Source organism: Drosophila rhopaloa, unplaced genomic scaffold, assembly GCF_018152115.1.
Source record: "Drosophila rhopaloa isolate 14029-0021.01 unplaced genomic scaffold, ASM1815211v1 contig_150, whole genome shotgun sequence".
Taxonomy (NCBI): Eukaryota; Metazoa; Arthropoda; class Insecta; order Diptera; family Drosophilidae; genus Drosophila; species Drosophila rhopaloa.
Genome location: NW_025335029.1, coordinates 409,861 through 437,076, shown reverse-complemented (window position 1 = coordinate 437,076; position 27,216 = coordinate 409,861). Strand labels below are relative to the sequence as shown.

Here is a 27,216-nt window from a genome sequence, read left to right as displayed (position 1 = left end):
TGGTGTTGTTGTTGCTGCTGCTGTTGCTGCCTTAGATATTGTTGTTGCTGCCTCAGATGTTGCCCATGACGTTGCCCACAAGTCATTGAACTTAGACCGACGACGTAGAGCCAACAATAGCAAAATAAATAAAACGCGAAAAAGCGAAGAAGCCAAGGCAACCACCACCCCCCTCGTCGACCACCCCCTTTTGATGATAAGTGAAATGCAGTAATAATAAGAATAGTGCACCCCCCTTTTCGCCCGCCCAACCTCAACAACTCTCACTCACACACACACACCAATACACACTCAATTCGATTACACAATCTTTGCGAGCCGAGCGGCATTTTCATTTTTCTCTTCCTGGTTCGTCGTCATCGCGTGTCTCTTTGTATGGGTGAGCTTCTCTGGAGGAGTGTGCGTTCGTATCTGTGTGCCTGTGCGGAGATCAGGTTTTATCGCCCGACGCAATCGAACATATAGTATAGTTTAGTATGGTACTGTATAGCTTGGGTGGATCGGTGGGGGCGGCGGAGTTATCGCCTCGATTGGTCGTCGTACTTCGGCTTTTCGCCTGCTTTTCGCTTTCGCGGAGGATCGTGGATATATAGCTCCGCCGATCGCCCAGTTGCCGTTTTCTTGTTATTTACAGTTTCTGGTTGCTTTCGCTGCCCGTTGGAAAAATGGCAAGCTAGTATGCGGTTGGCGTCGCCGTTGCCACTGATCATTGACTTTCGTTGGTTCCCTTTTGGGGCAGGCATTCGTCAGGGAAATTGTGCAATGGGTTAGGGAAAATGGGGAAAAGTATGGGCATTACTAAATTCAGGGATTTTTTTTAAGATTTTGGAAACTCCCTTTCCGAAAATTAAATTATTTTTGTTCGTATTCCCATCCACCTATTTATTTTGTTTCTTATGGATATTTAAAATGCAATTGTTAATGCAACTGTCCCTCTCCATTATGACAATCTTAACATTTTTTATTCTTTTAAATCTGAAGTATTTAGCAGTTATCGTTTTGTTTTTGAATCCTAAAATATTATTTTCGAAGGACAACCATCAGATCATAATTTATCTTTAATAACAACTAGGTTATAAATTTATTCAGCCTTCGTTAAAAATGTCAATTGGATACGTTTTAATTCGAAAACAATTAGTACAATTGTAAAAGAAAAAAACTTGTAAAATTTAAGTGTAAAAAACTATGTATGGTTAATTAATTTTTAACAGAAAATTATTTAATTTATTATATATATATTATACATATATATAATTTCACTTTGTTACCAAAAATTAGTTTTACGATCAATTAAGTTTATAACTTTATCTTAACTGTAAATACACTACCAACATGCAATATTATTCCTCAATATATGTATTTAAAAGATACTATTTTTATTGATCTTCAAAAATAATTTTGAAGAGAGTACTCTTGTGCCAAAAACTCAAGTATACCACTTTCTTTTGAGTAGAAATCAACCGAAAACGCAGCAGCAACATGCAACATTTAAACTTCCGCATTGCAGAATTGTCTCTCCCACTTGGCGTTCGCCCTTTCTCTTTCTCGCCTGCTCAACTGAAGGTTCTTTGACCCCCCTTTAAGGCGCCCCCACTTCTGCTCTCTCTCTGTCGCACAACCATATTCTATTGCCCTCTCCCTCGAGGATAGTGCAAACTAAGTAACGGTCCGCTCTCGCTCGCTCTCCTGCCCTGCACTGGTGTGTGTGAAATTGATCTTGAGTGGAAGTATGGAAGTGTGGCTGCACTTGGAAACGTTGGAAGCCGACGCCGGCAGCGACGTCGGCAGAGGCAATAGAAATTGAAAATAGCAACCAGGAAAAGAGTTTGCAAATGGAAAAGTGCAGCAACAACACGAAGGCAGCGAGAGTGGCAATGCATGTTGCTGGTGTGTCGTTGTTGTTGCAAGTCGAGTTGTTGTTGCTGTAGCTGGTATAGTTGCTGTTGTAGCTGCAATAGTTGCTCCTGTGGTTGTTACTATTGCTTCTATTGCCGCAATTGCTGCATTTTCTATTGCTGTGGTTGTTGCTGTTGCAGTTGATGTTGTTGTTTCTACTGCTATGGCAGTTTCTAGTGTTGTTGTTGTTATCTCCTCAGTTGTTGCTATTGCTGCTTTTTGCTGTGACTGTTGTTCTTGAGGTGGTTGCTGTTGCAGAGTGTGTTGCTGCTGTTATTTCCCTGGTTGTTGCTGTTGCAGCTTGTGTTGTTGCTGTCAATCCTTTGGTTGTTGCTATTGCAGCTTGAGTTGCTGCTGTTACTGCCCTTGTTGTTGCTGTTGCAGCTTGTGTTGCTGCTGTTACTGGTGCTGTTGCTGTTGCTGGTGGAGATTAGAAAGATAGAAGCTCCAGCGGTCGCAGCACATTGACTCTCTCGCTCCGCCAGCCTTTCCCCCGATCTCCTCCAGCGATTCTGCCTCGTGCTGCGGCGGCGGCGCTTCGCAGTTTTCCCACTCCATTGGGCCACACAGCCGCATTGCATTCTATTTTCCTGCTCTTTCCACACTCACACCAGCACACCCTCACTTACACTGGCGCACAAACATCGTTCTTGTTCTTCTGCGTCGCTGCCGTCGTCTTGGACTTTTGTGTGTTGTCGTAGGTTCTGCAGTTTGGCTTGGATTTTCCCTGGCGCATTTGGAGCGCTGCGAAGTTGGCGCTTGGATCTCGACGAGGCGAGAGTTTCGTACGCGCGATCACCATTTCTCCCAAAAATATCGAGAGTCGCGAGTGCCGCCGCCCCATAACGAACATATATCATATCGATCGGCCGATTTTTGGAATACGCTTGAACTTGGAAACGAAGGACTTCGAATACAACACGGAAGTGAATTGAAAATTTATGCTAAAAACGCTATTGCGATGGAAGTGTGCAAGTGATAAATCAAAACGAGGGGGATTAGGGATGAGAAAGGCGGAATGATAGTGATAATTTAATCAACCCGTTTATGAGAAATTGTGCACACAAATTAGAAAGGGCAATTTGTCATGATTTAATTATGTGGTCAGGAATTAAAAGAGTTATGGAGTCTGGAAAAGGGTGATGATGAGGCGTAAACTCAAACTAATTGAAACTTTGGTTTCGAAAATTATACAGTTTTTACTTTTTCAATTTAAGTCTTCTCTTATCATCCAATTAATAATAAAAGATATTAAAAATAAATAAAATTTCTATAAGGATTTTAAAGGTTTATTATGGTTTTTTGCTAATTTTTTTTTACCAATTTAAAATGAGTTGGCTAGCTCTTCAAAACATCAAGACTAATATTTTTCTGGAAGTAGCTAAAGCTTTGGAAGATTTCCGTTTCAGCCTCTTAGCTTAGGCAATTTTGGGAAAGTGGTTAGGAAAAAGTTGTAGCAAAACATCAAGGGACTTAACCAAACCCTAGAGACTCCAAAGCTGAAATGACTTTGGAAGTTGCTAATGTCTAAGTTTTCCTTTCAATCAAACCGCAGCTAGAACCTAATTAAAAACTCAAATATTCGCAAGAGACTGTGCCGAACCCTTTTAAAAGACTTTATTCGAATTCCCCGTTAAGTGCCAAATAATACAGAATCGCAAAGATTTCCCACAAACATGCTGAGCGGGCGCCATCGCGGGTTGCCAACATCGATTTCCGCCAGCAGGACGATGATGAAGATGATGGATGGCCATCTGACCGATCCGATCCGAGCAACATGGATGTATACCAAATAGAGCTGGAGGCACAGGCACAAATCCGCTCCAATCTTCTGGTCGAAACCTGCGTGAAGCACTCCTCGGAGCAGCAGCAGCAGCTCCAGGTCAAGGAGGAGGACCTCATCAAGGATTTTGCTCGGGGCCAGGAACAGCATAGTGAGGAAGAGGAGAAGGAGGAGGAGGAGGAGGAAGAAGACGAGGAAGAGGACGACGACGACGACGGGGCAGAGGAAGAGGAGGAGGACGACTGCGAAGGCGAAGTTGCCCTGCTGCCGGCGGTCAATTTTAATGCAAATTCAGACTTTAATTTGCATTTCTTTGACACACCAGAGGACTCGTCCACCCAAGGGGCCTACAGCGAAGCCAATAGCTTGGAGTCCGAGCAGGAAGAGGAGGAGCAGCATCCTCCGCAGCAACAGCAGCCACATCACCGGGAATTGCAGGATTGCCTAAGTGCCATTGAAGCCGATCCCCTGCAGTTGTTGCAGTGCGACGACTTCTACAGAACAGCAGCGCCAGTAGAGAGTGTTGCAGCCAGCCTAGCCCCCGCACAACAGCAACTTGCCCACCAGCAACAGCAGCAACAGCAGCAGCAGCAACACCCTGGACAGCAGCAACACCAGCTCAACTGCACGCTGAGCAATGGTGGAGGTGCTCTGTACACCATCAGCAGTGTGCATCAGTTCGGTCCGGCCAGCGGTTCCCCCTCCTCCAGCGGCGCCCACTCCTCGCCGGACAGCGGCTGCTCGTCGGCCTCCTCCTCCGGATCGTCGGGATCCTGTGGATCCAGTGGGTCCGCCTCCTCCCACGCGGTCTCCTCCTCGTCGTCGTCCAGCTGCTCGGAGCACTTTGCACGGAGTACAGTTGTCAATGTCAGCGGCCACGCTCATACATCCTCGTCAGCGGTCAGCAGCAGCAACAACAACAACAGCAGCAACAACGGCAGCTGCAACAACAACGCCAGCAACAACAGCTCCAACCCCGCAGCAACATCTTCATCTGTTGCGCATCTGAACAAAGGTACGTGCAACTTGCAACTTGCAACTTCGACTCTTCCGCGTTGTCGACTCTCTTCTGCGGACCATTGTTGTCGCTGTTGGAAATTATGTTCAATAAATTTGCATTCATTGCATAACAGCAGCAAAAGCAATTGAAAGTCGTTGGGGCTTCGGTTTCTTCTCTTTTTGAGGAAACTATTAAAGCGCAGCATGAAAAATGTGAAAATGAATATAATTCCCTGTTATTGGCCAATGGCTGTTGCTATTTCGCCTTTCCTTTCGCAGTGCACACGAGGAAATTGCTTTTCATGTTGCAGGTCTGTCAATGTGGTTGCCTTTGCCGTTGCGATTGCGATTGGGTGCAATTGAAAGCCATGGCAAAAATGTTTTCATTTTCATAAATCGCCTTGAATTGGTCTTGGATCTCGGATTGCCTTGAATGTGGCATTTGAATGGGCTCAGCTGGGGGAGTTTTTCGTTGCCCTAATGGAATAGGTACTGAGAACTGAGCCGGAAAATGCAACACAAATTAAGTCTAATAACTATTACGGTCAGCTGCTGTCTACACAAAAGAAAAGAAATGAATAGCACAAGGGTACTTTTTATGTTGTTTTGAATCTAAAATGAAGTTTAACTATTTTTAATGACAAAATAACTTAATAACCATTTATACAACTAACACTATTTGAAGTAAAAACATTAATATATATTGATTATACTCATCTTTGTGACAAATATTATCTTTTTTTTCAATTTATTTATTTTATTCATGAAAATATTATTTTCTGATAATATATATTATTTTTTTCTATTTTCTAACGAATTTGGTATGCAAATGGAGCATTTTAAAAAAATGTTGCATATTGAAAACCATAAGAAGCATTTTTGGTTGCAAGGATTTGTTGTTAATAAAATCAATTATTCCTTGAGAAGCCATTTAAAACCTCCGATATCACTAAATGTATTAATTAAGCAGAGCGCTTAGTTGTAGACTGGAAATGTTTTAAAATTCTTCACAAGCAATTTTGAGGTCGAAAGTGTTAAGAAATATATTTTTCATACTATTCTGATATTTAAATTATCATATTTTAGATAATTGTTGTTTACCAAAAAATTAGTTGAAGTGCACTAATTTGATATGGGTATATAGTTTCATAGTTATGTTAGGCCAAAATCGTACTTAAAGTCATGTTTTAATCAATTTTTTACATAGAAAAATACGTTATTCTCCGTGCAAACTCCTCCGACCATAAAAACCATAGGCACTTGGGCAAATTTGTCTTGGCCAGACTGCTAATTGCCTGGACTTGCTGCCAAGGATTTCATTTTGCGGCTCACAACGGCAACATTTAATTGCAGCAATTAGTGCGGGCAGTTGCAGGCGAATGCAAATTGCAAGCAAATTAAATCAGTGTAACGGGGCTTGGGGGGGAAAACCAAATAGGAATTCATCAAGGAGAAGTCGAAAAGTCGACTGCTTTTCCCCGGCACTCCAATTGATATTTGCTGCGGCAAGTAATGTCTGCCATTCGCCATTCCCCACTCAATCAGTTGTCTTCGCTCAGATAAATGCAGGCAATGGAAACGGAAAAAATCGAGGAAAATATGAAGTCTTTGTCGTCTATCGTCCATGGCCTGCCTCTGACTTGTCTGACAACGCGGAAATGCCAAGCAGTTTTCCGCCAGCCCCCACTGCACCTCACCCCTTTCTTCGGCTGGGTAAACAATGGCGTTTCAAATTGTCAACTTACAAAAGCCACCAAATGATTTGCATTTGAACGCGGCGCGAAAATGAAAAGAAGGCACTTGAGTTTCCTTTGGGTTTTTCTTTTTCATTCCTGCCCGGGCCGACGACATTTTCCAGACAACGTTGTTGCTGTTGCCGGCAGGCCAATGGTGAAAATTCAATTTGCAATTGCACAAGCGCGTAACGCGCCATGCACTAATAAAAATGTTGACCACTTTCAAAGGATGCATATTAAACAAAAATTGTTTATGTCTTTTCGAATGTTAAATATGAACATTTAAATAAAAATTCAATATTCATTTTAAACTCAACTGTCTATTTTTAAATAAGTATTTTAGCTTGAAAATTAAAAATTTAATTTTTAATAATTCATATCAACCTTTGAATATTTGTTGATTTTCGAAACAGTGTCTACCTGCTACTAAAAATATTTAACGAAAGTAAATGTAAATGTGTTTGATTTATAAGGATTTTTTATAGTATTTATACATCCATTATACAATGGATTTGATTAGTAACCTTTGCAATTTGAATCAATCTAATTAAGTATACAAAAAAATGTTAATATTTATTTCTCAAAACTTCTTTCTGTGTGGCCCAATCTTTTCTTTTTCTTTCCTTTCGTCTGTTTGTCGGCGCGTGCAAGTTGCACATTAATTTCATTTTGTTTCGCATTTTTGAGGTGTGGCAACGCCAATTGGCACTGCAGCAACTAGCAACACCAACAACCAGCAACACCAGCAGCAACAACAACAGCGGCAGTTCAAACTCCGCGCTTAGTTCATTTGCCTCTTCCTCCTGCATTAGAAAAGCGAAAAAATAAAAGCAAGAAATGCAGTCAAATTGAATTCGAAATGAAATGCCAAGAAGCAAACATTGCTGTCTGGCTCCAGTTTTTCTTTGCTGCCTGCTCTTCTGTTTTCCTTCTTTTTTTTTTTGTAATTTGCAATGCAAATTTTTTTCGGCTCTCGCTGTGAAAATTGTGCGGCTGCAGTTTTTCCTCGTGACTGCCGTTTTTACAGGCAATTTATTGTAGGCGGTGGCGTATACGTGATTTTTTGGCATTTCTTCTTATCGCACATCGCTGTCGAGTTGAATGCACTCTGTGGCTAATGCATTTGACTTTGATTGCCAGCTGGCTTAAGGATGATTAAGATATGAGTCTAAAGGCTGCCGGAAAAATTGATTTTAGCCATTAGGTGGGTAAATTCAATAGTCTGCGACAGTTGTCGATTGATTGTGGCTGCCCCGTGTTGCAAGTGTGACAACCGGAGAGATGGCGTGTGGGTGATACCGTCGGTGACAGCTAACTCATTTGGCAAATTGCACAGCGAGTGTTGCACATGCGGCGTATGAGCAATGTGCCATTGCATAAGCAACCAGCTGGACAACTTTCCAGCGGAGGAAATGTGTAAACCAATGCATTTTTCCCTTGCAGAGCAACAGCAGCAGCCGCAGACGACGACACAGCTGCAGCAGCAACACCAGCACCAGCAATTGCAACACCCGCAGCAGCAATCTTTTGGCCAAGCGGACAGCAGCAACAACAACAGCAGCAACAGCAACGGCAGCAACAACAACGGGGTCTCCTCGAAATCATTTGTCCCCTGCAAAGTTTGTGGCGACAAGGCATCGGGCTACCATTATGGAGTAACCTCCTGCGAGGGTTGCAAGGTGAGCTCTTATTTTATAATTTTAAATTGCTTCCCCCTCGTAATTTATTGTCTCTCTGCCAGGGTTTCTTTCGTCGCAGCATCCAGAAACAAATCGAATACCGCTGTTTGCGGGACGGCAAGTGTCTGGTCATCCGGCTGAATCGAAATCGCTGCCAGTATTGCCGCTTCAAGAAATGCCTCTCCGCTGGCATGAGCCGCGATTGTGAGTACTAAACCTAAACTATACCTTCTGCACCCAAAGAAATATGATTAAGCCAAAACCCAAATGCCAACCGTTTGGGGCCAAAGTGAAGGGGAGGCTGCACCTCTCTGGTTTTGGTTTTTGCCCCCTTGATAACTTTATTAGCTGCGAAACCACTGGCAGATTTCTGCCAAGAGATCGCAGATTGTGTCAGTTGGCTGTCGGTGGAAATTGGCAACTCAGAGATAAAACTTTAGAGGAGCAATTTATACTACACAGAAAAAAAAGCGGGGAAGACTTGTGTTAGATGTCGGAATATCTGCGATTAAATTAAGAAGAACATATATCACATTCTAAATTATTAATGCGGTTAGTAAGAACATCTATTAATTAATACTCTTAGATCCATTTTCTCGTCCTCATTGCGTATTATTGTAAGTAGGTTTTAAGCTGCAAAGTTCCAAATGTTTTTTTTCACTTTAAAACCAACTTTTAGCTAACCATAAGGACTAGAAAACGGGCCTTAAGCTGAAAACATTGCATTATAAAACTTGTATTTTTTATAACTTTTAAGAAAAAATAAATCTTAAGTATGGAAGCCATAAAAAGAATTGCAGGCTTTTTATTTTATTTTCTCCAATAGGCTTGATAATTTAATCATCGAGCAACAGTTAATCGGTTAACTAATGCCCGCTTAAACGCTGTAAAACCTTTACTCGGGATAATTCGCCCATTTAAAAACCCAATTTGTGGACAGGGGCCGCTCATCCAGCCTTAAAACGGGTTTACAATCCGCCCAACCTTTTAGCTAAGCACCCATAAAGAACTCCAGACTCGCCGCAGCAATGTGAAGCGGGCGGAAACCACAGCTTAAATGCAGTTGAAGTTGGGTTAGCCACAAATTTTCCCCCAGCCGGCTTGGGAAATACTTCCTGCAAAGCCGAAATCCACCCACGGACCAAAAGAGCGAAATTAGTTTTTATGACTGTTGTCAGCAGCAGCAACAAGCCAAGCTAAAGCTGCAACAGCAACTGCTCCAGGGATCCCTTGGCTTTCAAATGCAATTTATTTGATGTTGCGCAATTAATTGCCCAAAAAGATCGGAAACAAGAGAGCCGGCTCATAAAATCAGGCAACGGGCGAGTGTATTGCTGCTGTCACTGTTGCTGTTGCTGTCGCTGTTGCTGTCGCTGTTGCTGTCGCCGTTGCTGTCGCCGTTGCTGCACGCGAGCAACATTTATTAGCCAAGTCTATTGGCTGCAACATTTGTTGCCATTTTTTATGGCATTTGTCTCGCTAAGAGTCGGGCCTACAGTGTTGAGCAAACATTTCCTTAATTTTCCTCGTCGCCCACGCAAAGTGAACCACAAGGAAATCCCCCACGACCCACACGACCAAGTCATGTTGCTGCCTTTTACCACATTTAATAGGTTTGCACTGCAAAGCTTTTTCATCTAACCGACTTTTAATGCCTTAAATTTAACAGATTTTTTGATTCTTATTTGCTTTATTACTATAATCGGCAAATATTTAATATTAAACAGTAACTCAATTTTTTCAATATTTATTAATATTTATGATATCACTCTTTTTAACTTTATTAACTATAACTATCAAGACCGATGTTCTCTTTCATCTAAAATATTTTTTTGTTCTTCAAAAATCTTGGTGGAATATTAAATCCTATTAAAAAAACTACATTTCTCTTTTATTTATTTATGTAAATTGCCAAACTATAAACATTATTTACTGCTCATTGTAGAAAATTATAATTTCACAGATTTAAAACCGGCACCGCAGCGATTTAAGAAGTAGTAAACCATTTTTATGCTTAAGAGGTCATAAAAGTTACATCATCATCATTTATAACTTATCGTTACTCCGTCCTATATTACTCAGCCATATTTTATTTGCCTAGATTAATGGTGTGCTCTCGCAGAGCATAGCAGCTTCGTTTCAGAGCAAAACAGTTTTTCATTTTCCATATTTTCCCAACAGCACTTTACTGATTCTTCGTCCCTGCTGGCTTTTACTTTGCGACTTTTCCTTTGCCCCAATGCATATGGAAAGTTCAATAATTTACTTAAATTGCTTGTGAGGCAAGTTTTGTTTGGGCCTGAATGGGATGTTGCTGCTGCGCCTGCGATGTTGCTGTTGCTGTTGTCGGTAGGCGGTTGCAACTTTCGAGGCGCCTTATGATTTTACTTGCTCGCTTTAATTAGACTTTGCCACAGACTTTGTTGAATCGGATGAGGTTATTACGGCCTATGGGTTATGGCAATGCTGCAGCTGTCAATTGCTGATTGCCGATTGCTGTTGCAGTTGCCGTGAGAGATTTTCCAATTAAGTTGGCTTAGGGGGCTGCTAAAATCGTTGAAAGCCAAAAACTAACTTTAATTTTAGCGTTTCCCCGTGCAAATGTTCGAGTTTAAGGATTTTAATGGGTCAACCCATTATTACCCTGCAGCTCTCCCCTGAAAAAACAAAAAACAAATGCAATTATACTGCCTGTGTGTATATGAGTGGGCGTGGCATGACTTTTATTTAATTTGCAAAGCTTTTGTTGGCAGTGGGACAAAGTACAATGAAAAAAAGGAAAAATAGCGCGATGCTTGCCAAGCAGAAATTGCATTTCGGATGTTGCAGCAGCAACAGCAACACCGTCGACGTCAACAGCAACACTTTGCATGGCTCTACAGGAATTTGGGTCAAACATAAAGCACATAACACACACACACACAGCCGCCCAAAGTTTTCATGCCGGCATGCGGCATTTTGTGGCAATATCAACATAGCTGCCAGCAACAGCAACAGCAGCAACCATGCCATGCCGGCAGCAACATCTGCCTCCCTTTTCCTAAGCCAATTATTTCTCAAACAATTTGATAAACTTTCAGTCATATTTATTTACATTTAGGATAAAATAAAGAGGGGTAATGAAGAACATGAAAATGTTTAGCGAATCACTGCTTCATACTTACTCTCTGGTATTTTTGACCCCATTAAAAATTTACAAATTGAGTAAACGATATTTGAATTTTTTCTTTTTCATGATTTTTAATAAAGTCTGATAGGTTTTAAGCGCTGAATGCGACTATTTATTTCACTTCATTTTAGAGTGGGATAACATAATCACTTATAAATATTTAAACTGGAAATTATTATCTAAGAAATTATCAATTATTTTAAGACATCTACAAAAATTGAATTCAGATCAAATATTTAAATATTAACCAACAATTTTTTGTTTATTAAAGATTCTAAAGTTAGCAATTAACTTATGAAAAAGATTATTATTATAATTTAATATGTTCCATATGTGGTTTTATATGTAATTCTTACATAATAACATAATATATTTTGTTCCTGCTCGAGAAAGCTCAAGGTAATATAATTTGTAAGTTTTCCTAAATTCTAAGGGCACAAGTTTTTTTCTCTCTACAAAAGTACTAAACTTGGATCCAGAGCTGCCGGCAGTAATCTAATTTATGTGAGAAGATTCGTCTGAGTTGGCTAATTGAAAAGTTTCCGGCCTGCTCTCTTTCTCCGCTTTTCTTTCCTATGTTATTTCTAATGCCGCCGTCAATCAAATTGGCCGCAAATCAAAATGCAATTAAAGCGCCAAGCGGGCCACAGAACTTTTTGGACAAAGTTCTGGTTGTCTGCTGTCGACTGTTTTCTGTCTGCTTGGGAATGGGCACAGAGCTGTCGCTGCCAGCGGCAACATCACCGGCAGCAGCAGCAGCAGCAGCAACAGCAACATCAACCGCCAAAGCGACACAGTAACACAGAATCAAACTACTCTCGACTCAATTGTAGTCAATTTGAAAGCCAACTATCAAATGTCAGCTACAAAGATTCGAGATTCGTTGCCACGACTCTTCTAGACGCCCAAAATCGAGTGCAAAACGAAACTGTTGCTGCCAAAAACTTCATGTTGCCGCTGCGCCTGCGCAGTGACAGCGGCAACCACAGCAACAACAGGCAACAACAAAAGCCGGAGAGCAAGACAGGCTTATAATTGTGGCGTAAACTGGGTCAGTTGCCAACTCAGGCCAATCCAAATCCAACAGCCAGACCCCGTTGCCAGTTGTACCGGAGTGCGAATGCTCATTGTTGCTGCTAGTTTCGTTCTTTGACTGGCGGCCCATTGTGGCTGCTCGCTCTGTTTCTGCGCTTCTGACAATTGTCTTTTGTTTGGCCGTCGGTTACATTAAAGTTTAGCCGCAGCCACAGCTTTATTTTGCCATTGTTTCGCCCGCGAAATTTTATTATTATTTGGCAATAGGCAAAACGGCCGAGAATGCAAAGAAAACATTCTCGAACATTGCACGGTCTTTGATTGCCAACTGTCAAATTTCCATAGCCGCTGCACGGTAAGATAAATTTATTATAAGCGATTTATTGCTCAAAAACAAACTTTAAATACGAAAATCATTATTCATCCCTTTGTTTCCTCATTTATAACTTTTAATTTTAACTGGTAATGTGAATATAAACTCATTTAAACACAACATTAAATTTTCCCATAAATGGATTAAAAATGAAAGTCAATCACTTACATATTTAATAGATTATTTTAGATTTTATAAACTAAAAGAAAATATACCTTTTCAAGTCTGTAAAGCCTTATTTCAACTGATATCTTGTTTTAATATAAAGGAACAAAGCTAAACATCCTGAGATAATGAAATGTTGATGCCCCTAGTTTGTACATAAAATAATATGCCGTTTTTCAACATTTTAAAAATATTACAAAAATTGTAATTTGTTAAAGATACAAAAAGGAATAGTAATTTAAGAATTTCATGCAGATAGTTATTGAATCAAGCTACAAGCCTTTAAATATATATTAATTTAATTTATTTTTTGGCAATTTTAAGCTTATACATTTTGGTTAGAATTTCATATCTGGGTCAGCTTTCTGAAGTCTTTTTAATAAACCGTCAATGTATAATACGGCTTAAAGTTTATAAATATTTTCCGGTAATTCCCGGAATTTAAAGATGCAAATAAATTATTAATATTTGTTTTATTTGTCCGAAATTATCACCTCAAATATTAAAGTTCACGATTATCTCTCTGGATTTCATTCAACTTTTTATCGATTTCCTCATGAAGTTCACCAAACCTCCGGACTTCGATTCCGTTTTCGAATTGAACTCCCCGAGTGCCAGCCTTCCGCTTCCTTTGAAATTCCCCCAGCGCCTTTCACTTTCAGTTGTTGCTGCTGTGCTGCTTCCGCTGCCATTGCCCAACTTCCCATCGAAGTCCCCTTCGAAAACCCCCTCCTCTTCCACAGAACGCAAAGTCCAATGCTCGCAGTGTTTATGACTTTTCGCGAAACAAATCAGCCACAACAGCAAACACAAAATGCAATAAAAGCAAGAACACAAACAACACAGCGAAAAGTAAATAAAATATTGCCAAAAAATTTGTATCCGCTGAAACATCATTTAATTTTTTAATTACGTATTTAAAGTGTTGTTATTGCCGCGCGACTCGTTTGTAAACAATTCGCCAAGCTGGCTGCATAAGCTGAAAGGTTGAGTAAACAGTTCGGCCAGAAATGAAAAACCGATCGTTAAACAATTTAATATAATAACAAAAGCGGATTGCGCCCGCACCTGTTGCAGGTGAATGAGTCAATCTCCTGATGTTTTGTGATCTGGTGGACAGCGAGTTATTGTTGTGTTGCTGCTGCTGCTGTCGTTGCCCTCGGGTGTTGCAACATGTTCTCTTTGACTAATTGGTAATGTTAATTTATGCAATCGCCTTTGCTGCGGCTCATTGTTCTCGTGTGTGTCGCATGTTGCTGCCGTGTTACGCATGCGTGCCCCGCAGCAACATCGCTGGCGACGCGAGCAATCTGTCCGCCAATTACAACGAAACTCGTTTGTATCCGCCCGGTAGATGTGCCGCCGATTGCCGATGCAGTTGTCCCTCTATTTATAGTTCAATTAACACCTTGTCGCCTTGCCAAGCTCGCAAAAAAAAAACAATAAAACACAAACCTAAACGTATGATTAAAATAATAGCTAGCAATGTAAGCTTTTTTGGCTTTGAGAAAAATCGAAGTAAAAAAATATCAAATACATTTACCTAAAATATAAAATATGAGTTTTTTAACAACAAGTACATGCAAATTCAAGCTATTTAACTTTAGTTAAAATACTCAGAAGATTCTGGAAGCGTTTTTAAAATACATAATTACTTGAAGCTTTCATTTTGTTTCAAGTATTTATTTATTTTCAGTCCTGGAAAATTTTCTTAAGAACCATAAATACTTTTGCTTAATCACATTTTATATTTCTCTGAGTTTATTAAACTTTGTGATCCCCAACAACAAACGCTTACTCACAGCTTGCTGTGCAATTGGCACATTTCTGCATCACTTGCAACTTAAAAGAAGAACATTTTTGTGAGTCAGTAACTTTCCAGAGAGCCTATGCGTAATTTGGTTCTATTTACCCGAGAAGATCACAGGTGAACAAATTGTCAAATATGGCACAAAAATTGTCATTGTCCGTGGGATTTCCCCTCGAAACAAATACTTATTTGTGGTTGGGAAAAGTCATAGCCCATGAAATGCATGAGTAGATAGTAGAACTCATTAGCAATTATAGCTATAATCGATTGTTCTCGTTTCCGATTTAAATCGCATTGAACAATTATGGGACCCCCGCCCTCAACACCCAATTAATGTCATAAACCATCGACAAATCGCCAAGAAATGTCGCACACTTACAGGGGGTGGTGCTGGTCGAGGGGGGGGAGGAACAGTGGGTGGGTGGTTGACAAAGACAATGACGGCAAAGCCACCGCAGCAGCAGCAACAGCAACAAAGCCACCCGAACGTTGACTTCTAAATGTCAATCACTGCGGACTCCCCTCTGTGTGTTTTCCCCCTTAACCAACGTGCCCGGCATAAGAATGTCTTAGTAAATATCATAAAAAACGTATATGCAAAGTGAGAAAAAAGAAGAAATTTAAAGCGAAAAACAAATCACTGGCGATGCAGAAGAAAAGAAGTTTATAAAATTAGCCAGCGCACTTTGTGTTGTTGTCTAGTGCGAAAATAAATGATTATGATGCGCTGCCATTCCCCATTCTCCATTCCCCATAATTCCCCCACAATCCCCACAAATAGTTGACAACGCATCGCCCGAGCGGCGGCAATTGCACCCGCCTTTGGGTTCAACGCCCGGGAGCAGCAGCAGCAGCAGCAGCAACAACATCAGCAGCACGCATTTTTCTTGGCGCTTCCGCGATTCTGGCCATCGACTTCAGGAATACAAGTACCAGGGCATTATCAGCCAAGTGGGGAGTGGAATTGGGGAACCAAGTGCCTTGATTAAGCTGCCAATAACATGAGCAGCTGCTTAGGTCGCTGCCACACTTGATGATGTTGCTGCTGCAAGTGCAATTTGGATGATGTTGCTGCTCCATCTGCAACTTCACGCGTCGTTGAAGGCTTACTGCCACCCGGAAGAAGCCAAAACTTGACCAATTTGGCACAGCTTAATGGGTGGATTCCAGCTGCTGGTTCTATGCAAAGCCAAGAAAAACCTTTTTTATTATAATTGCAATGGCCAGAAGCGGGAAATTAGACAGAGATTAAAGTCTACACAGTGGATAATCAAGATTCTAATCAGTTTCTTTAGTTATTTTTGTTATCTTATACATATTTATTAATACACTTTAAGGCATTGCACTTTAATTAAATTGATTAATTTGATTAAAAGATTATAATTTGAATCTATATCAATCAATCATAGATAATAGTGAAGCATAAAAGCAACTTAAAATACTTAAATATTTGTTATATTAATATTTCTAATTCCTGATATATATTATGTACGCAAACATACATATATATTTCTGGAAAGGGGATTATATTTTTTATAAAGTAAGCTATAGTATTTAAAAACTAAAAGAGTTATCAAATAGTAAGCTGGCCAATAAAAAGAAATCCCATTAATGAGGAACTGTAACGGGTTGTGTTCCAATTCAAAATAAATTAAAAATATTAAGCTACCATCGAATTTTAGTTGTTTCTTTTTGGAAACATACGTTTATGGTTAATATTTTTTTTATGTGTACTGTTATGAGCTTGTGCATGCCGCAGAAATGAGGAAGCAACTTCAAATGCTGCAGCAACCATTGCATTACAGCGAGTTGCCGCTGCCAACGCAGAAATCAGTGAAGCGTTTTGGATTTCGAACAGGCTGGCCAGCTGTATAGCTGCATTACCCCCCCTCAACTCACCCAAACCCCCCTTTGCCCCCTTTGCCATGGGTGCCTGTCTTCAATTAACACGCCGCTGCCATGTTGCTGTTGTTGTGTGGCATTTCCCTTTGCGATTTTGCAGAATGCGTTGACCTTTTTGCCGGGGAAAAGGGGCCAAGGAAAAGGCGGAGTGATGTGTGCTCTCGAGTGTGGCCACAGATGACGATGATGATCATCATGGTGGCGGCCACTTTGACGGCTTGTTGGGAACACCTTCACCGCTCCTCCTCCTCCGTTTCGGAGTTAACTGCTTAATCAAGCTGAAGCCGAGGATGGACGGAGGTTGAGGTTGCATGGTAAATTGCTCAAGCTGCTGATCTGCGGCTGATCTCAATGCACAACCTTATGAAAACGATAAAGATGATGGTGCTGCTGCTGGAGAAGCGTGATCGATGGTGGCTCCCTGTTCCAAGTACTCAAGTTCTCCGACTCTTCACCTCATCTTTAAGTTGCTACTAAATTAAATCAAAACTGGCAGCGTGTTAAGACGTGCCTGACATGCCAAAAAGGGCACGGGCATGGGCATGGGCATGGCCATCGAGGGGAAAAAGGGGTGGTTGCATTGGTTTACTGGAGGAAGTCGGCACTTGAGACGCCTGCAATTCCCGGGGACAGAGGAGATTGCCGGAGATGGATGGGGAGGAAGAGCTGGTCATAATACGTTTTTTAATACACACTTAACCGCTGTGTGTTGCGTGTTGTAAATTAGCCAGAACTACTCTAACGGCTTCCCAACTAGAATAAGGTTCACCCTAATTTATGAAGTGCATTTGCGCCCATGTTTAGCACTGCTAAAGCCTCAATTAGTTGGCTAAATCAGGGAAAATATGGTACTAACAGCAATTTAATTTAAACGTAAAGTCTTCTTGTAATTTATTTCAAAACATTTTATAATTAGTTTTGCACTTTTATAAGTGGAATGTCATTATGCTAAATATTTTAAAGTCTTAGTTTTAGTTTAATAATAGGTAATAAAATTAATTCAGTAAAGTGCTGTACGTTTACTCTAGATGTAAAACAAGAATACTTTATTAATCTTAGTTTAAGTTTATTTATAGGTAATAAAATTAATTCAGTAAGCTGAGATGTAATTGCTGTAAGAATAAGAATAAGAATATAGAATAGAATACTTTTTTAATAATTTTTTTGTTTAAAAATAATGATAATTACCTCTGGTATATCATTTCAAATAGTAGTGTAAGCTTATGATTAGAAAAAAAAAATATCAAATTCATTCAAATTTATTATTTGTAAAAGTTTATTTTAAACGTACTTTTTTCTATAGGTTTTATTTTAAAGACGTATTCCCAGTGTATACGTTCGAGACACTTTCCCAGCCTCGTTTAGCCAATCAAAGGCGAAACTTTCATTGCAAATCGACTCGATTTTTGAATATCCAGCGGATGTCATTTGGTTTTGTGTGGGAAAACTAACGAAAACTGGCTGAAAGGCAGGAAATTGTCAAGCGATGCGTCCTGTTGTCCCCGGGCAATCAGATCCAATAAAAAGCCAAGCAATTGCAACTGCAACAGCAACACTGACACGAAAAGTCACTTCCTTATTGCAAAGCTCACGCATACATGCACATTTAAGCCATCATCTAAATCAAGGCTTATGTAACTTCGGCTAAAGCTGAGACTGCCTTTTCCTTGGCTCGTTTTTCATTTTGATTTTTTGTGCCAACGGCCACGTTGCCAAACTGCTGAGGAAAAACTTGTAAAAAAAAAGATGCAAATGCATCTAACACCGGTTAGGCAGCTTTTTTTTTGTCTGCAGCAGCCAAGATATTGCAGCAGCGGCCGCCGTTGCATGCAACATACACAGCGGCAACAGCACAACAGCAACATCACGCAGCAGCAACATCAACAAATCTTGTTACTCAATTTCAATTGGTGCTCTGCCGGCGTCGCTGCAACTGCAATGCTTCCTGCTGCACTCGAAAGTTCTGCCGAGCCAAAAAGCTCTCTCCATGCTCTCTTTCTACCCGTCTCTTTCGTTTTTCTATACCCCTCCCTCTCTGATTATTAGCCCCTTCTCTTTCTGGTTTTGAAGCCGCCTGCTCTTTTCGCTTCTTTGTTTTGCTTGGGGTATTCTTCAGCTGCTGTGTTGTTGCTGCTGGCGTGCTGTAAAAGCTTTGCCGCTGCTGCCGGCGTCAACGTCAACTGCGACAGCGACGCCGGCTGAGGCAGCGACTGCGGCAGCGGCGTTGGCCACTTTTCGTTGCCTTCGTTTCGCTGTCGTTTTCAGTTGTCTCTCGTTGCTCAAAGCGCGCGGCACGCGAACGCTCCGAAAAATCTCAAGTCACAGCAGCAACACTAAGCAGCAACATCAAGCAGCAACACCCCACCCAGCAGCAACAACACTGGCTGGCAAACAAACAAACATCGTTTTTGTGTATCAATTCCCGGCCCAAAACTTCACATAAAAGTGCGTTCAATACGAAATATATATAGAAACCCAAACGCCCGCACCCGTTGCATAAATTGATTTCGGGGCATTGTGTGATTTGAATTTCAAAACCCCAGAGCAGAAGAACTCCTCTTCCTTAGCCCCGAAAAATAAAATAAAATTTAACAAAAGCAGAGCAGTGAAATTAAAGCACAAGAATAAAGAAAAAATCAAAAAATCAAAAAAGAAAAGAAAACCAGCTTAAGTGAAGTTTCCGAAATTTAAAACATCAGAAGCCCACGTACCGAGAAGGAGCCTATTTTTGGATAACCTCCGCGGCAGGAGCTGAATGGTAAATGCCTTATTTTTTCGGTTCATTTCCGGGGAGAAAATCCGGGGTTATAGAGGCTGTGTGTATTTAGCATACACGGCGTATACGCAATATCGAGTTATCACTCGACAATCGGCTGACTAATCATCCGCATCACGGGGTCAGCGCACTTCCTGTCTTTGTGGTGGGCCAATTTTACTTCCTATTTGCTTGCCAATTGCCATTTTCCTTCGTATTTAACTTTACAACTGGGCCCCCCCCAAAAAAAAAACTGGTTTGCATTGCGAAACTGGTTGGGCGTTTTTCCTTTTTGTTTTGTGTAAGTCTCTCTGGCTTTGATTTGACTCCTTTGGCCCGCGGGGCAATTGATTTGCATTCCTTGAGATCGAGATTCCCGCCGCTTCTAATCAGAACCGGAAACATAAAAAGCCAGGCGAATGAACAGGTGCATAGAGCCAATGCCGATTCCTATTAGGGCTAAATGGCAGCTGCTTCTGCGACTTCAGCTCGGGTTTCGTTGGATATCTCGACGAATCTCGGCCTGTGCATATGTACATTGGTGTCCATTATGTGTGTAATACGGCCACGGGCTATCTACATACATATGGCCGAGGCCTCGCATAAAATAGTTGACAAATTCGCAACTATACAAACAATGCCCCGAGATACATAGAAACATAGATACGTGGATACACAGATACAGATGGAGATACTCGAACTCATACTGGTGCACTTGTTTGCCGAGTTCATTAACATTAAGTGTTGTCCTTGTGCGTTTTTAGCTTTTTGCTAAGCGAATCAAATGCATAGTTTGGGGTGACTCGACTAAGGAATACCCTCGAATGGGGACACAATGGAAGAAATATAAGTATTACTATATTATGTGAGACCCTTTGGAATGAACAGAATTTAAATTAGATTCAAGATTCAAGTTTAAAGAATATCTTTAAAAAAAGTTAAAAGTTTTGATGGGTAAATATAACATTTTATTATTATTTGTTGATTAACAAAAGTTTAACACATTTAACTGGAAAATAAATGAAATGAACTTCACAGTTTAAACGGGTAAAAACATTTTTGATAGCTTAATTAATTTAATTTAGCTAAATTCAAAGTAAAAAGCGATTGTTATGCCAGATTTACCCCACAGATGGGAGCTTTTGTTTGGTTTCAGTAAAGGGTAACCAAAAGCACTAATAAATAAATGATTTGCTACAACAACTGGGTTAAGTAGGCACCAAGTTTTTGGCCAGGTTTCACCTTTATCAAAAGGCAGCAGGAGGAGCAGTGGCAAGGAGGACATAGATACACACTTGGGCCTGGGTAAATATATACCTACCCAGCGAATAACCAACAGAACGCCGATGATGATCTTTATCGTCATAATCAACGTTCGCCGGCGTCATCATCGAAAAGTCAGTCGAAGCCAAGCGAAGCGAACGAACGGTATTTGTAGTAAAAAGCGGCCAATAAACTGAACGCGTGCGGTTCAAGGTTTGGCCAAAGCCAAAAATGAAACTAAAACGTAAGGCAGAGAAACAAAAAAAAAACCAACGAAAAAAAAAGCACGAACACACAGACGACAGACCGAATGAATAACAATTAAATCTCAAAAGCATGAAATCATCTGCCGAGCGGGGCTAAACTAGCACAGCTACTAAAACTTAAGAAAAATGTATCCATGAGATAGCGAGATACGCGGCATCTGAATCCGAAGCTCATTGACCAAAAAGTCGCCGAGCGGTGGCTTCTGTTACCGTTAAGCCAAGCCAAGCGCCCATTAACAGTTAAGCTGCGAGCGGCACTGGGGCCAATTACCCAACTCAGGGTAATTGACTTGGCCAAAAGACCAAAAGAGAGTGGGGGTCATGGCTCCGGGTGCTGCCTGGAATCGGCTAAAATCATTTGCAGCTCCAGTTCCTACAGATTCTGGCCGGGAATCTGGGAAACTCGCGCAAAGTTCTGGCTTTTGCCGTCTAGTTTATTACAAAATTGACCTACATATTCCTTCTGCGAGCCAACCAGCCACCAGATACATTTGTATCTCTCGGTATCTCTGCGCGTTTGTCTGTGTTTCTTGTTATTTATTCATTATAATTTTATTTCGTCTGCTTTGTGTGTCATTAGCAAACGAATGGGTGGGTTCGCATTGTCCGTTGACATTAATGAACTTATATGGATTGGTTGGCTTGGTTAGATTGTTTGGATGGCCAAACAGCCAAATAGCCAAATATCCCATTGCAGAGTGAGAGCCCAACGTTTCGCCACTCAAATGGAGAACTTTCAAAACCATTTTGTGGGCCAGTGGATTGTGTGTTTGGTTAGCCCTCGTCATAATTGACAGTTTTGTGCCAAGAATATACCGCAAACTGTTTTAGTTTTGATTTGGACTGGCAGCCGCCGCAGAATGATTCGCTTGGCTGCATTGGCAGGTCGAGATACAGTAACAAAAAGATACATAAACCGATACCCAGTCGAGTTGCAGTTGGTAGCTGAACAAGAAGTGACCTCTAAATTCTAAGAACTCAAGTGCCAGACGCCCTCACTCGCAGCTCTCAAATCTCCGGTGTTCAGTCTCTATAGATACCATTTACGTGTTCTCAAAGTATCTAGATATGACCACAAGTGAGGCAAGGTGGCGAGCATAACCACAAAATGATAATAATGTTGTTGATGAAGGAACTGTAGCACGCTAAAAATCCGTTTAATAAGTGCATTTAATGTTGTGTTTACCTTAAGCACTGAGGCAAAACATTATATTTTGAAATCTGTAATCTAATTCCATTCTTTTGCCATATTAAAACTAACTTAGTTGCAAATCAGACTTTAAAAGAAATTAATTGTTAGATGTTCCATATTAAAAAATGGATTCTTTGAAAAAGTTTTTGGTTCTAATTGGAACTAAAGTTTTCATTTAAAGACATTCCACTAATCGACAACATTTTACGCAGTTTTAATTGAGGCAAAAATATTTTCTATCCAATTAAACACAACATTAAATTATAAGTATAAATACAATTCGACTAGCTTGCAGCATAAAAAAATTATTTTTAAGGATGAAAAAAATTAAAATAGTAATTAAAACATATTTTTTTATGAGGGGGCCTAACACGGTTGTAATTTTTATTAGGCCCAGAAGCTACTGTAGTTTTTCTTAGTGCTGTAACAACATGTGATTGACAGACTGAGGCTATTGCTTTATAACTATGACTGGGGCCTGCCACAAATGGAGACGGGTCGGCTGCTCCATTCAGAGCGCTAAACAGAACAGAACCGAGAACTGAGAACCGAGTGCCGAGTGGATCCAAGTCCCAGAGAACTAAGTCAAACCGAAGTGAACTGAACTGAACTGAGTGGAATGGACAGGGGCGTCGTCAGCAACTGTTCTGTGGGGTGGGGGTGGCTCACACTCGAGGGGAAGTTAGAAGGTGCTGGAGTCGGAGAAGCTTATCTCGTCAGTTACTTGCGAGCCGCCATTTAATGACGTCTGTTTTTATTACAAAATGTATTATAATGTTGTACAGGTGGTTTTTGTCGGTTGCCTAGCAGAAAGGGGCGGGGGAGGGGCTTACGAGGGGGGGGGGGGTTTTGCTCGGGTGGAGCTGCAGCGACGACTCCGTGTGTTGATGAGCCTATTAAATGCTGTTGATGGCTCTCAGCGGAGCCCGGGGCAAAAACAGAGGCTGTTTCCGAGGCTCCGTCTCCGGCCGATGAGACATGCGATGGATCTGCAGATAAAGATGGAGTTTTTGTCGGCTGGCTAATGACTGTGACTGTGTGCCCCGAAAACAGACAAGTTTAAAGTGGGTTAAACGCGTGGATCGGGGTCGCTGGGAAATGTCTGCGGCCAAACTTGAACACGCCTAACATGATTTCGAGGGGGGATTTGGGTAACAGTAGGCGCTGCTATTAACTTGGCAAATTTGTGTTAATTAAGCTCTATTGAATTAGCGTTTTTTTATGTGTCCAACGTAAAAAAAATGAATCTTTCAAGTGGATATGTACTGATGAAAATGATATATTAAGTTGTTCCTTATTCAAGAAAAACATTACAATTTAATTTTACATATACAATCTCAAACAGAGTTTTATCAATTTTTGAGATTTTACTAAGTCCAAAGTTTATTATTAATACAAATGCTTACTAAACGTGAGAATTAAAGTACACGAATAAATAAATAAGTTTCGTATCATTTGATTTTTTAATGTATTTTGAACAAATAAACTTAAACTTCCATTTTGTATATTTACAATAATTTAAAATATTTATTATGTGTGAAGTAAGGGTTAATAGTATGATTCTCATAGCTTAGGACATGCATTTACACCTTTCAAAGTATACCCATAATTTATGTATGTAAAATCTTTAGTTCCGCCGTACTTTGCATAGTAAATCTCTGCACTGAAGTCCATTTAAAGCACTTACCAGTAAGGTCTGCAATCCACTGCACTTTAGATCCTCCTTAGCACCTCCTCCTCCATCTGCTCCCCCCTCTCACTAGAAAACTCCTAACCCTTGAGCTAATGTGTGCCCATTTCATATTTATGCGAAGCCAGCTCAGCTCATTAGCAAACGCCAGACGTTGGATGGGTGATGGTTGATGTGCGATGGGAGTTGGGGATCGGGGGCATCTCCTCTTGGTAGATGCCACAAAAAGCAATCAGCAAGGAGGTGGGAAAGAGCTGGGAGACACACTGCCGAGAAAGAGATAGCGTTAGCACTTGGCAACTCCATCTTCAGCAATTTTCACTTGCACTTCCACGCTGTGGCAATCGCTGGAGTTAATTTTATTTGCAAAATAAAGCGAAACAAACTTTAAATGGAGTCAAATGCCAATGCACACACACAAAAACGCACACAAAAACACACTCACATACACACACGCACTCACACAGATACTCACTCACACCAGTGAAAGCCAGACGTCTGCCGAACAAAGATTGCACGCCAAACAACGCAGCACAAAAAGTTCAAACGCCAGACAAGGATGCACCAAAGTGCAAAGGCAGCCAGCGAACAAACGAAGCAACGACCCAGCTGCAGGGGCGTACCAGGGGACTGAGGGGCTGTAAGGAGGAGGGGAGGAAGACCAGGGACCAGGGGCGGAGCAGGGCCGGGGGAGGAGGGGCTGCCAGGCGGCTGGGCAGGCACTCGAGTCAGACGTCGACCAGGCGACGTTGCAAGGAAAGGGATAGAACACAGCGCACAAAAACTTAGAACGGTTTTTATACCAGCTATGATTTAAAATGTATTATGTTTAAGTTTTTAGTATTGTTTATTTGGCATTGCTAAAATGTGATCCTTCTATGCTTCTTAAATATAAAAACAATTTTTTTTTTCAATTTTAGTTATCTTATTTTTGTATTGCTTAAATATGAACACTCCTGACTCATAACTTTGCCTTTTAAACAAAGATTTTAATATTGTTAATCTTTGAAAATTTGGGACTTAATTCTTTATCATCCTGCATACAAATTTGTTTTTTAAATTTTAGGGCCAAGATATAACAATGAAGGTCTTGTGATAAGGCTAGTGACCCCAACTTTTTATAATTTAATACAATAAATTTTAAAATCGACTTATTTTGTTAACCTCTTATAATTATATTTCATAAATTAAGCCCAAAATATAATCTTGCTAAAATTTACTGCGATAAGTTGTTTAATATAGATTCTTGACACAACGAAAGAAAGTTTTTTATTAAATATTGAAATAATTTTGTTTTTCAAACGAATTAATTCCCTTGTAATTCCTATCATTAAGTGTGCTTATATTTTCTGAGTGTAATGGTTGCTGGAGGAACAGTGCTTGAAAAACGGAAAGCAAAAAGGATTGAGCAACCTGGGTGCTCAGTGGCGGGGGCGGAGAGGGGGCTGGTTGGCCAGGGGCTTATGCTGAGGGGAACGGAATAAGGGGAATGGGGGAGAAGGGGGGTCTGCCCAAACAGCAGGAGGCGACGCACGTGAAGACGACGCAGTCAAGCACACACGCACTACGCCGGCAAACACAATCACACAGTCGCACAAACAGAGAAACACAAAGGCACACACGCGCACATAAATGCGCTGCTGGTTGAAACAAGAACAAGTGCATTGACACTTTACGAACGGACAGCGGGGGAGGGGTACGGTGAGGGGGAGGAGGGGGAGGAGGCTAAGCGGACAGACGGCGGCAAGGCGACTGCAAAGGGTGAAGCACCGACAGCGCTGCATTTTGATAGCAATCCGCAAGCAGAGCAGAGCCCATAAAGGGATCGACCTCAGGGCAGCAACAGCAACACCACCGAACACAGCAGCAACATCAACGAACCCCGCAGCAATATTAACCGACCAGCTGATCGATCAACACTTACAGAAAATCATATCGACTGATGTTGAAATGATGTATTTTATTGCACTATTATAAAAACAACAACGACCAAACAAAAATATTTATATACTTTACCAGGTCCAATACAAAAAGGTTTTATTTATTTCATTTAAAAAAAATCATACGATGCATTTTTAAAACATTTTAGAAAACCTGAATTGAAATAATTCCTTTACATGTTTTTGTTATTTTTTTTATGAATATTAAGATTTATTTTTAAAGGAATCATAAACCTTTAGTAACACTAAAACCAATTTGTTCCGTGAAAAGAATACAACAAATTTGTTTACTGTGCAAAAGTGAACTTGAGGGAAAGATACAGATACGGAGTCAGAACAACTCACCGAAATATACCCAAAAAAAAAAAAAAATTCGCGTTCGTTGCACCGAATCCGAATTGCTAAATGAGCAGAGTAAAAAAAAAAAGGAACGAGGGGAGCAGTGGAGGAGGGCTACTGATTATGATATTGCAAAACAAGCAGGCAAACTCCAGGCCAGACTCTCATAATGATGACGATCGTAATCGCTTGCTGATGACGATGACGTTGCCAAACAACGCACAGCAAAAAGTCAAGAATGAAATGCCCCAGCAAGAACAACGAAGAACGACGTTTATAGTTCAACGCACTGGTCCCCTTCTCCTTCCCCTTCCCCTTTTCCCCCTTCCCGATCGGTAGCCACTGGCCAGTGCCCTGGAACTCCTGCAATGGCAGGAGAGGATCGGGGAGTCGAGGAAGTGGAGGGGACCTGGGGGACCTGGGGGAATCGGGGAAGTCACTCACGCGCCTGCAACTCTCCGTCGCGGTCAATGATCGTCTGGCTGTGTGTGGAGTATCTGTGCGAGAGTGCTCCTCATAATGAAGACAACGACTCTTGTTGACTTTCATTGACAATATGGTGACGGATCTGATGTTGATCTTATTATGCTGAGACAGTAGGGGCCGTCGGACAGGAAGCTGCTGATATCGATGCCGCTCGGCGGGATCTGATTATGCCCGGATTCGAACAGAATACGACGGGTCTTACACGGGATCAGCAAATCGAGGGGCAAACTAAAGTCGCCGATCGATAATGTTATTATATATTCAAGGTAAATTTTAACTTTTAACCAATGGGAGTTAGCAAAGGTTAAAAAAACTTCAAAAGGAAATCTGATCAACTGAGAATGATTAAGTAGAACAGCTAACTAATGTCTTTAATTGATTAAACAGTAATTGCTCAGCTAAAAATCAAAGATTTTAAATTGTAAAGTATCAACATATCAGGTTTCAGTAGACAATTCTATATAATCGATCAATGGAAATGTCTTCATTAATTTGTGACAGATAACAACAAAAACATTCTTAATGATAATTAATCAATATTATAATTTTTTCATTATCAATCAAAGCCTTCAAAGCCTTAATAAGTGTTATAATTAAATCTTTAAAATTTAATATTTTGCTTGCTCAATAACAAATAAATGTAATCAAAAATTGTTTTTGTTATTCTACTTTTTCCTCAGAATAAATAAAATATTTTTCTTGTTATTTAAAATAAGAACATTTTTATTGTTTTATTGT

At 40.7% G+C, this 27,216-nt stretch overlaps 1 protein-coding gene across 3 annotated transcripts in view; it reads left to right on the top strand.

Moving 5' to 3' along the window:
- LOC108041845 (ecdysone-induced protein 78C) overlaps window positions 1-27,216 on the top strand; it is a 48,500-nt gene that overhangs the window by 4,740 nt on the left and 16,544 nt on the right. The window contains exons 1-4 of one of the 3 annotated variants that reach the window (XM_044456679.1): window positions 3,659-4,503; window positions 4,621-4,694; window positions 7,858-8,093; window positions 8,156-8,297. In XM_044456679.1, coding sequence (XP_044312614.1) covers window positions 3,674-4,503; window positions 4,621-4,694; window positions 7,858-8,093; window positions 8,156-8,297 — 1,282 coding nt within the window. In that variant the 5' untranslated portion in view covers window positions 3,659-3,673. Of the gene's footprint in view, window positions 1-3,658; window positions 4,504-4,620; window positions 4,695-7,857; window positions 8,094-8,155; window positions 8,298-18,826; window positions 19,306-27,216 lie in introns of those variants that run through there. The other 2 variants (XM_044456681.1, XR_006417385.1) reach the window with 2 other exon arrangements.